A 12604-nucleotide genomic window follows, 5' to 3' on the forward strand; every position below is an offset into this window, starting at 1 on the left:
TTTTTAAGTCTTCACTTAACAATAAGATAATGTACTACCTATGACTTTTTTTTTTTTTTTTTTAGCTTTGTAGATGAACACACAACGACGTTTTGTGTTCAATGGAAGTTTAATTAAATATGCACACAAAATATATACCTTTGAGGAGTCAGCTGAACTGAAATTTTGTTCCTTCTGTTGAGCAAGCCAATTTTGATTTGACAGACAAGGTAACTGGACAGTGATGCGCACAGGTGTGTCTGGCCCAGAAGCTGCTCCAGCAACACTCTTGTGCAACACATCATGTTCATCATCTTCATATTCCTCAACTCTGAAAAAGCACAATTATTACAGAATCTTACTAACCTAAACTTTGCATCTAATTCTTCATTTTTAAACATGATGGCTACTAGGTAGTAGGTTGATAGACAGCAACCACCCAGGGAGGTACTACCGTCCTGCCAAGCGAGTGTAAAACAGAAGCCTGTAACTGTTTTACACGATGGTAGGATTGTTGGTGTCTTTTTTTTTTTGTCTCATACACATGCAAGATTTCAGGTACGTCTTGCTACACATTACACAAACATGTACAAGCATACATATACACACCCCTCTCAGTTTTCTTCTATTTTCTTTCTAGTTCTTGTTTATTTCCTCTTACCTCCATGGGGAAGTGGAACAGAATTCTTCCTCCGTAAGCCATGCGTGTTGTAAGAGGCGACTAAAATGCCAGGAGCAAGGGATTAGTAACCCCTTCTCCTGTATATATTACTAAATGTAAAAGGAGAAACTTTTGTTTTTCCTTTTGGGCCACCACACCTCGGTGGGATACGGCCGGTACATTGAAAGAAGAAACATGATGGCTGTCTCCCACTGAGGCAGGGTGACCCGAGAAAAGAATCACTTTCACCACCATTCACACTATCACTGTCGTGCCAGAGGTGTGCAGATACAACAGTTCAGACGTCCCTCAAAACAGTTAATATCTCTAATGCCTCCCTTAAAGTGCAGGCATTGTACTTCCCATCTCTAGAACTCAAATCCAGCTAACCAGTTTCCCTGAATCCCTTCACAACCAGTAAATGAAATGATGGAATATGTAACAACAAAATGCAAGGAGGCAGTGGAAAGGTTTATTCCCAAGGGCAACAGTAACAACGGGAAGACCAGAACGAGCCCCTGGTTTACCCGACGGTGTAAGGAGGCAAAAACAAAGTGCAATAGAGAATGGAAAAAGTACAGAAGGCAGAGAACACACGAAAATAGGGAGATCAGTCGCAGAGCCAGGAATGAGTACGCACACGTAAGGAGGGAGGCCCAGCGACAGTATGAAAATGACATAGCATCGAGAATCAAGACTGACCCGAAACTGTTGTATAGCCACATCAGGAGGAAGACAACAGTCAAAGACCAGGTGATCAGATTAAGGACAGAAGGTGGAGAACTCACAAGAAATGATCAGGAGGTATGTGAGGAGCTGAACAGGAGATATAAGGAAGTTTTTACAGTAGAGACAGGAAGGGCTGTGGGAAGACAGCACAGAAGGGAACATCAAGAGGGAATATACCAACAAGTGTTGGATGACATACGAACAACTGAGGAGGAGGTGACAGCACAGAAGGGAACATCAAGAGGGAATATACCAACAAGTGTTGGATGACATACGAACAACTGAGGAGGAGGTGAAGAAGCTCTTAAGTGACCTTGACACCTCAAAGGCGATGGGACCGGACAACATCTCCCCATAGGTCCTTAGAGAAGGAGCAGAGATGCTGTGCGTGCCTCTAACCACAATCTTCAACACATCCCTTGAAACTGGGCAACTACCTGAGAAATGGAAGACAGCTAATGTAGTCCCCATATTTAAGAAAGGAAACAGAAACGAGGCACTAAACTACAGACCTGTGTCTCTGACATGTATTGTGTGCAAAGTTATGGAGAAGATTATCAGGAGGAGAGTGGTCGAACACCTGGAAAGGAACAAGATTATAAATGAAAACCAGCATGGGTTCATGGAAGGCAAATCTTGTATCACAAACCTCCTGGAGTTTTATGACAAGGTAACAGAAGTAAGACACGAGAGAGAGGGGTGGGTAGATTGCGTTTTCCTAAACTGCAGGAAGGCCTTTGACACAGTTCCCCACAAGAGATTAGTGCAGAAGCTGGAGGATCAGGCGCATGTAAAAGGGAGGGCACTGCAGTGGATAAGGGAATACCTGACAGGGAGGCAGCAACAAGTCATGGTACGTGAAGAGGTATCACAGTGGGCGCCTGTCACGAGCGAGGTCCCACAGGGGTCAGTTCTAGGACCAGTGCTATTTTTGATATGTGAACGACATGATGGAAGGAATAGACTCTGAAGTGTCCCTGTTCGCAGATGATGTGAAGTTGATGAGAAGAATTAAATCGGACGAGGATGAGGCAGGACTGCAAAGAGACCTGGACAGGCTGGACATGTGGTCCAGTAACTGGCTTCTCGAATTCAATCCAGCCAAATGCAAAGTCATGAAGATTGGGGAGGGGCAAAGAAGACTGCAGACAGAGTATAGGCTAGGTGGACAAAGACTACAGACCTCACTCAGGGAGAAAGACCTTGGGGTGACCATAACACCGAGCACATCACCGGAGGCACACATCAACCAAATAACCGCTGCAGCATACGGGTGCCTGGCAAACCTGAGAATAGCGTTCCGATACCTTAATAAGGAATCGTTCAAGACACTGTACACTGTGTATGTTAGGCCCATACTGGAGTATGCAGCACCAGTCTGGAACCCACACCTGGTCAAGCACGTCAGGAAGTTAGAGAAAGTACAAAGGTTTGCAACAAGGCTAGTCCCAGAGCTCAAGGGAATGTCGTACGAGGAAAGGTTAAGGGAAATCGGACTGACGACACTGGAGGACAGAAGGGTCAGGGGAGACATGATAACGACATACAAGATACTGCGGGGAATAGACAAGGTGGACAGAGATAGGATGTTCCAGAGAGGGGACACAGGGACAAGGGGTCACAACTGGAAGCTGAAGACTCAGACGAGTCACAGGGACGTTAGGAAGTATTTCTTCAGTCATAGAGTTGTCAGCAAGTGGAATAGCCTAGCAAGTGAAGTAGTGGAGGCAGGAACCATACATAGTTTTAAGAAGAGGTATGACAAAGCTCACGAAGCAGAGAGAGAGAGGACCCAGTAGCAATCAGTGAAGAGGCGGGGCCAGGAGCTGAGTCTCGACCCCTGCAACCACAATTAGGCGAGTACGATTAGGTGAGTACACACACACACACACACACACACACACGACATGACGGAAGGAATAGACTCTGAGGTGTCCCTGTTTGCAGATGACGTGAAGTTGATGAGAAGAATACACTCGATCGAAGACCAGGCAGAACTACAAAGGGATCTGGACAGGCTGCAGAACTGGTCCAGCAATTGGCTCCTGGAGTTCAATCCCACCAAGTGCAAAGTCATGAAGATTGGGGAAGGGCAAAGAAGGCCGCAGACGGAGTACAGTCTAGGGGGTCAGAGACTACAAACCTCACTCAAGGAAAAAGATCTTGGGGTGAGTATAACACCAGGCACATCTCCTGAAGCGCACATCAACCAAATAACTGCTGCAGCATATGGGCGCCTAGCAAACCTCAGAACAGCATTCCGACATCTTAATAAGGAATCGTTCAGGACCCTGTACACCGTATACGTTAGGCCCATATTGGAGTATGCGGCACCAGTTTGGAACCCACACCTAGCCAAGCACGTAAAGAAACTAGAGAAAGTGCAAAGGTTTGCAACAAGACTAGTCCCAGAGCTAAGAGGTATGTCCTACGAGGAGAGGTTAAGGGAAATCAACCTGACGACACTGGAGGACAGGAGAGATAGGGGGGACATGATAACGACATACAAAATACTGAGAGGAATTGACAAGGTGGACAAAAACAGGATGTTCCAGAGATTGGACACAGTAACAAGGGGACACAGTTGGAAGCTAAAGACACAGATGAATCACAGGGATGTTAGGAAGTATTTCTTCAGCCACAGAGTAGTCAGTAAGTGGAATAGTTTGGGAAGCGATGTAGTGGAGGCAGGATCCATACATAGCTTTAAGCAGAGGTACGATAAAGCTCACGGCTCAGGGAGAGTGACCTAGTAGCGATCAGTGAAGAGGCGGGGCCAGGAGCTCGGACTCGACCCCCGCAACCTCAACTAGGTGAGTACAACTAGGTGAGTACACACACTCACTCTCATGCCTGCTGGATGTCCAAGCCCATTGCACACACAACCTCCAACTTGAGCTGCACTGTCAATATATCACCTAGTACACACACCTGATCCATTAATTTTGCATTTAGAAAATAACAAAGATATTCAGTAAACAAGATATAATACATCTCAATTAGGATGAATCAGAGATGTATACAGCTTGTTTTCCCAATGTACAATAAATGTAAATAGTTTGAACATGTTCCAATGATCAAGAAACTTATTACCAGATTTCTAGTCTATTACACCATATCCAAAATACAAAATATCACGGAAAATAAAAGAGGAAGAATGATTTATACATCTGCTGTGCACAGCAGAGCCCTCCTACTTGCACAAGCCACAATAACACAGCCCGAGTTTCAGCAATAATTCATTCCAGAAAGCTGTTTGAATGCCGTTACCAAATAAATTTGTTCCCTAAAGGAATAATGTATAAATTAGATTAGTCCGTTTCAGACCCCCAAAAATACACCTACAAAAGGACTTACAATAATACACTTACATAACTGTTAGAGTTGGGAGCTGAACGGAACTTGGCATACCACTGTATTCACAAGTATGACATAGAATAAGAAAGTTAATTTAAGATATTAAGAGTTTTATAAATTACTGTATGAATTACAGTCTCCACAAGGATTGCAGGGATAAATTATTAACCAATTTTCCTCCTATGGTATAATAATGACAATTTTTTTTTTATTCCACTCCTAACTTTAGAGGCAGATGACATGTTCAGGCATGCAGCATCTGGGTCAGATTCTCCATGGATTTAGAGAAGGAAAAACATGCCTGTCACAAATATCAGATCATTACATCACTGACATTGGAAGATAACCAAAACACAGATGTGGTCTACACAGATTTTGCAATGATATTTGACAAATTCCCAAGTAGTAGGTTAGTAGATAGCAACCACCCAGGGAGATACTTCTGTCCTGCCAAATATGTGTAAAGCAGAAACCTGCAATTGCTTTACATAATGGTAGGGTTGTTGGTGTCTTCTCTCTCTTTCATAAACACGCAGGATAACAGATATATCTTGCTACTTCTACTTACTTAGGTCACACTACACATGCACATACAGGCACACACAATCACCCACACACATCCATCCATCCATCTGGGTTTTCTTCTATTTTCTTAATAGTTCTTGTTCGTGTTTATTTCCTCTCGTCTCCATAGTGAAGCGGAAAAGAATTCCTCCGTAAGCCATGCATGTTGTAAGAGGCAACTAAAATGCCAGGAGCAAGGGGCTGGTAACCCCTTCTCCTGTACAAATTACCAAAACCATTGCTCCATTTCATTGTATGCATCTAAATATGTAAAAATATACAGTGCTATCAAAACATATGCACCGTTATTCAATTCTAAGTTAGCAACTCTCCAGAAATACTTGACAACCCTACATGAGGTTCCAAACTCAAAAGAGTATACAGTACATGCAAACTTGCCACAACCACAATGCCCCTGCTGTCATCCAATGCCAAGCAGCATCCACAAAGTATTTTTCTTGAAAGCCACAACATGGATATATCTGACAAAAATAGGGAACTTACTTTGCTGGGATGACAGGTGATGGGTGGTGAGTGATAGCATCTGGCAGCTGGACAGAACCAAATTCCGAAATAGCAGAGCAGAGTGCAGTCTCGTCCAACTGTACTGCCACACGCTTCACATGTACAACATCCTTCAAGCTGTAAGTTATTCACATTACAAAAGAATATAAGAATGGAATCCTCACCTCCAATACAATAAGCTGCTGACCACCTAATCCACATTTTAGAAGAACTGCCCACTATGTGCAATTAATGTGGATGAATAAGGACCCAACAAAGAACAAAAAATTAATATATTTATTGTGGGAAGTCTGAAGAAATATAGAATGGGTATAACTGAAAACTGCTGCATTAGAAAAATGCTGTAAAGCAGGGCCCACCTGTACTTGTTATAATCATCTCCGTGGGGAAGTGGTACAGAGTACTTCCTCCTTAAGTCATGTATGTCGTAAGAAGCAACTAAAATGCCAGGAGCAAAAGGCTAGTAACCCCTTCTGTATAAATTACTAAATTTAAAAAGAAATAACTAGTCTATTTTAGTTCACCCTCCCTTGGTGGGAGACAGCCAGCGTGATACACAAAATAATAATAATTCTTGAGCAAATGTTCTTTCAAAAAATTCACAAGCGCTCACAAACCAAGCCATAAATGCAGCAATAACAAAAGAAATACTGAAGTTTATATTAAAAAGACAGTCTGACATGAGGATCACAAGTTCTAGAAAATAAGTGCTTACAAATGAGACCTGAAAGGATGAACAGTCATGAATCTTAACAGACATACTTCTGGCAACAGTTAATGATGGTGAATGTGTTTCCTCTTTTGGGTCACCTTGCCTTAGTGTGCAATGGCCGTTGAAGTATAAAAAAAAAAAAAAAAAAAAAAAAAGGTCCAAGAAGGGACGGAGACTAAAACGAGTCAAAGTGAGTGTGGTTCCTTTGTACGTAAGGATAAAAAAAAATACTGAGAATTTTAAGGTCATAATTCTGTTAAATACTCCAGGTAAAGTGTTGGGCAGGCAGCTAATTCATAAAGTGATTGGAAGAATGAATTACAATAAAAGAAGAGATCTAGAAAGGCAAAGAAATATCCAAAAATGTTTTTATTGAAACAAGGCAATGTATGCAAGTCTGTGGAAAGAGGTACAGTATGTAAATTGATGCAAAAATGGTGCCAGATCAGCCAGGTTGTAATGTCTATGTATGCCTGTAAGCTGCTAGCAGAAACAACCTAGACTAAACAGTCAACATGGAAACCTGGCCTCAAGCCAGACTGACAAAGAATACAAACCCTCAAAACTGTTCACAGGTATGTCAGGAGCGGCAATGCATTCAATAGTAATGCCAAAAACTTGAATACGTGTGAAGAACACTAACTACTGACAAGAATATCACTGGAGGCAATGAAAAGCTCGTCCAAAACATGTATGGAAGTGTAAAAATAATGCAGAAAATTTGACAACTACTTAAATCCGAAAGCATGCAACTGACGAAACTCTCCTGTATAAATTACTAAATGTAAAAGAGAAAACTTTATAATTTTTTGTTTTAGGGTGGGAGAAGGCTGATGTTGGGGGGAGAGGGTTAATGAAAATACTGAAATTCACTGGAATGAAAAATGGTATAAATGGTGCCCCAAAAAGGGGTCAGAAACAAAGGATGAGAAAGGAGTTGAGACCTTAGTGCTTTCACATTCAGCACACTAGCAGTCTCCCACCGAGGTAGGGCAACCATTGCTCACACTACCACTGTGAATGACGGCAGTTATGAATGGATATTTCACATGATTTGTAATGTGAAGAAAGAATTCTGGAAACTTGACTAGCCAGTTTTGTGGACAAGTACAGTGCTTGCATTCTAAAATGTATGGGAGGTTGTCTACCCTATGTGAATCAACAACACATTCCAGTAATTACACACTTTAGCAATGTCAACTAGAGAAATGGGTTTCTTTCTCTGAGTCAATTATCTTGATGAGAAACAGACCCTTCCCCAAAATTAGCCTTAACCCACATACACTGCTCAACTTACCAATCCATATCATCCACTTTAATCTTCTCAAGGGTGCTAGTATCAGCCTGAGTGCAACGCAGGAGAAGATCTCGTGTAGCCAGGAGAGCTCCTTTACCATGCATTAACCCAGCTTGCTGAGTTCCCAGCAGGCAAGTCTGATGAGCTGTAACAACCTGAAATGTTAAAAATAATTTGAGAAAAGCATTTAAAATTATAGTGTAACTAACATTAATACAAAATATTCCCATTATTTTATTAATAGTTACATTAATAGGGAGAGCTAAACCCATAGTGGTCATGTAGCACCTATGGAATGGGATGCAATCAGGTTCACTCCACAGAAAGGAAAGTCCATTCCTATTACTTGAATCAAGAGCTCCAAAGTAGTCATGTAATCTTCCTTGAAAATATACACTGTCACATACCCACCGATCAGAAACTGTCCAATGAATTTAATACCGCACATAGAATGTGACAGTTAATAGTGTCAAGTGAGAGTAGCTTTTCCATTTACTACTGTATACCTAAGGTTAATTAACTTTTTCTACAGCCTTTCCAGGGAACAAACTGTCACCTGGCATAATGTCAGATAATCTATTAATGAGCTAATATACCAAATTGTTTCAAGGATCCCTCCCCTCCCAATCCCAAATATTCAACTCACCTCCACTTGCCGTACCAACTGTCGCTCCCTTCCTCTCAATGCTCCAATGTGACGTTCCACTATCTCGTGGATTTCATCCTTTACCTGCAATCACATCAGCACTTAATTGCACTCATGTCCTTTTACCCAACAATGTCGGTAATTCTACCGACATTAATACACTTAAATTTCATAAGCAAAGCTTAGCTTATACTTTATAACAATATTATATTAAAAGTATCAAAGTTGTTATAAATGATCAACTAAAAAAAAAAAGAGCAATAGATAGCTGTATTTGGAAACTGAAAATTAGACATCTCTGATTAACAAGGCAACTCACCAAAGTATGCAAGTCAACATTACTTGATCACTAGCAAATTTCCTTGAAAAAATATTACAAAAGTAAAATCATAATATATCCTAATTAAAGTATTCAAAGCTGGCAATGTACAAATCAATAGCTTCGCTCTCCAACTTTAAACTGATTTCATATGTATGTCAATTTGTTACAAAATCAAGAAAATACAGAAGGATATCTACCTAAAAGCAATTTTTAATCAATAAATTGTCTTATCATTTTATCTTCATAGCAACAAGTCTGAAGTGAATTTTATCTATAATCAATCAATTCTTGTATTCCTAGGAAACAACATTCTCACATCATTTGTTTAAAATTCACATGGAATATAAAAGCAATTTAACAGTCCCCTTCAGGCTGCTCCAAGAGTTTTATACTGAGACACAAGGGAGGCTAAATACAGAACAAGCAAATTAGGACATAAAAGGGAAAAAAATCCAGTAACACCCAAAAACAGTACAGTACTGAATATGCTGATCTGGGCCCTATTAATAAAAAGGCTCATTGAAAAATTCTCTGCTAACAGATCCACACTGCGTGAGGTCACGTGTGATTATACAAAACTGCAAACATGGTAGATGTACTGTATAACAACTTCTGTCTGTATTCAGTAAAATTTCTAACACTGTACAGCACAGGTCCCCAGCATGCAGCCCAAGGGCTGCATATGGCCCTTCAAGAATATGAATGCGGCCCTCGCCGTGAAATCATGAATTCACTTTTACGAAGGCTCCACACTGCGCAGTGTCAACAAGTACAAAATATTTAATGTCATTTATAACACCAAAACCTTATTGCCATCTCTAACAACCACCTTTCACTTCTGGTGTACATAATTACATGTATAAAAAAAGAAAACTGGAAACTGAAGCCATCCTTTAAACTTGGCTCTGCAAACTGGCCCTTTCATGCTAAAAGGTTGGGGGACTACTGATGAACAGTATTGGCAGACTTACAAAATCCCTCAAATTGTAATCCATAAAATGCAAAGCTTAAACATATTTTATTATCTTTCTTTTTATTATTAACACACTGGTCATTTCCCACCAAGGTAGGGTGCCCCCCCCCCAAAAAAAAAAAAAAAAAAAAACTACACCATCATTCACTCCATCACTGTCTTGCCAGAGGTGCACTTACACTACAGTTATAAAACTGCACCTAGAATGAGGGACTAATTCCAGAACTGCACACTGAAATTATGTACTCCTAACAAGTGGGAGTCATATTGTAAAATATGGTACCCCCAAGTATTAGTGCATTTAGAAAGTTGTATAGTTTGGCAACGTGGTAAAAAACAAAAAACTAAGTGATTTTCTGAACATCAAGAGCAAGTCAAGAAAGAAAAAACTATTATGAACAACTGCACAGTTTTATGCATGTGCACAGCTTGGTAAAATCTGCACCAAGGCAACAAAACAACCTTTCAAAAGAAGTGCCAATGAATACATATTATTACACTTAGGTCAGCACTAAATCTGTAGGGGTTATACAGTGCCTGGGGAATGGGAGGCATTCAGGTGTGACCCAAGGAAGAAAGCAGATCAAACTTCTAGAATCAACAGCCCTTCACCGATTATATGTGGTAGTTCCAGCCTCTCAAGAGACATCTGTCAAAATAGGGATTACATTAATTACCAAAAATACTATCGCTATTCGCAAATCATTTTTTTTTATTAACACATGGGCCATTTCCCACCAAGGCAGGGTCGCCCAAAAACAGGAAAAACATTTTCATCATCACTCACTCCGTCATTCACCGTCTTGCCAGAGGCATGCTGATATGTACTACAGTTAAAAAAAACTGCAACACATCATCCCTCCTTCAGAGTGCAGACAAAAAACAATGTACATATTTGTAATAATGCAGTAATTCATAATTTCTTTATAAATCAGAATGCAAACAATAATCTTAATGGCCAACAATTAAGAATTAACATAATATAGTATCATGGTATTCATTCCTATGGGATAACATTTATTATAATATTTAGGGCATAGTGCAAACCCCACAGGGGTTATACACAACCTGGGGAATGGGAGGCAATCAAGATTCAATCCAAGAAAGGAGAGGAGGGGTGCAATTCTTCAGATCAAGAATTCTTCACTAACAACACGGGGATTGAACAATACTTATCCAGCTAAAACCAACACTATCACAAAATGCTTGCACAGTGACCATAAAATAGCCCTATAATAAAAGGGCCTATATAATTCCATTACCATTTTTTGTTAATCCAATAATGTTCACAAAAAAATTATTTAAAAAACATGGCAAGCATCTGAATTTGGGCATCACAAAATTCTAAAATAAAAAATGTTAATTATGTACATGCGCATATCTAAAGTAGGTACACATGCCAATGTGCCATGCCTGACTGAAATGCAGCTTGTTCGATTAATTAATGTGGCTCATGAAATTATGTCCAAATTTACTTTCAGAGACTCATTAAACCCACATAGAATAAGTACACACATGCTGCTTGGCCGCCACGTCTGCTACTGGCCACAATGTGCCTAGGGTCAAACTTTTATCAATTCTTATACTAAAAAACACCTGTATAACATTGCCTCCTCATGAATAGTACCTAAATAAAATGCCATTACACATATAAGCAAGTCGCACAGTTTGACTTCACCGAGTTATCCTTGTAGGTCGTAGGCTTGGAAAAGTCCAAAGAGCCCCGACAGAAATAAGCCACTGGCTTTTTTGCGTTACAATTAATTACTGGCAAGACTACCAAGAAAATGTTAGCTCAATGGACACGTGCAACTAATTAACTGTAATTGTGGCTACATTTCCTTCACCAGGTTTATCGAGAGTGTATTGTACAATACAAATTTATTTATTTATGCACTATACAGGTAATAGTTTATATGTAATAAATTACTGTTAATCATAAAAGAAAGTTACTAGCATGTGGTGCATTTCTGGCAGATATAAAGAGTAATGCCAGGTGTTTTTGAATGGAGATAAGTCACTTTGGTTTAGAAAAAACACACAAGGAAACACTAAGACACATTAGAAAACGTTTCGATCCTGGGACCTTGATCACTTCTTGTCAGTATTTATTACCAACATTTATACTATAAGTCACTTTAAACTATGGTATGGGTGGGGCTCGATTATGTAATTATAATAATAACCAAACACTAAACCCACAAGGGTCATACAGCAGGAGGGGTTACAAGCCTTAGCTCAATCGCTAGCACACTCAGCTCACACACTGAGGTCTGGAGATCGAAACCCCAGTACAGATGGAAAACATTAGGACGTATTTCCCTAAGACACCTGCTGTCCATGTTCACCCATCAGTATAAAATGGGTACCCGAGTGTTAGTCGACTGGTGTGGGTCGCATCCTGGAACAAAACTCGCCTAATTTGCCCAAAATGCTCTGCATAACACGGGACTTTCTATATAGTAGCATTTCACTGTCAGCTATGGTCTGTATACCATGTACTTGTAGAAATAAAGATATTACATATAATTATTATTATTATTAGTGACTTTTTTGGAGGAGTTATCCTAGGTAAATTACACATGTTAATATGCATGGTAATTGTACTTATATGTACCTGTACCTAAATAATCTTAGTTATTTACTTAGTAGTGGTAGTAACGTAAGTTTTTATTTAGGTCAGACCTCAAATATGAAAATTCATTGTCAACCATTGAGGTCCATAGTAACTATATATGAAGTTTATTCAGGTACAGATACACATAAATGCAGTTACATGAATTATCATACATAGCATTACGTGTAATTACCTAGGTTAATTTCCCCCAAAAAAGTCAAA

The 12604-nt window shown here is 39.9% G+C and overlaps 1 protein-coding gene across 1 annotated transcript; it reads right to left on the reverse strand.

The window, feature by feature from the left end:
* On the reverse strand, positions 1-8627 carry LOC128702394 (uncharacterized). The gene is made up of 4 exons (XM_070102110.1): positions 8471-8627; positions 7825-7979; positions 5795-5932; positions 1-310 (listed from the first exon to the last, which is right to left on the reverse strand). The coding sequence occupies exons 2-4, from the start codon at positions 7926-7928 to the stop codon at positions 16-18; spliced, it is 537 nt and encodes a 178-aa protein (XP_069958211.1). The 5' UTR covers positions 7929-7979; positions 8471-8627; the 3' UTR covers positions 1-15.
* Between the last annotated feature and the right edge of the window lie 3977 nt (positions 8628-12604).

The sequence above is a fragment of the Cherax quadricarinatus genome, chromosome 80 (genome assembly GCF_038502225.1).
Source record: "Cherax quadricarinatus isolate ZL_2023a chromosome 80, ASM3850222v1, whole genome shotgun sequence".
In the NCBI taxonomy this organism is placed as follows: Eukaryota; Metazoa; Arthropoda; class Malacostraca; order Decapoda; family Parastacidae; genus Cherax; species Cherax quadricarinatus.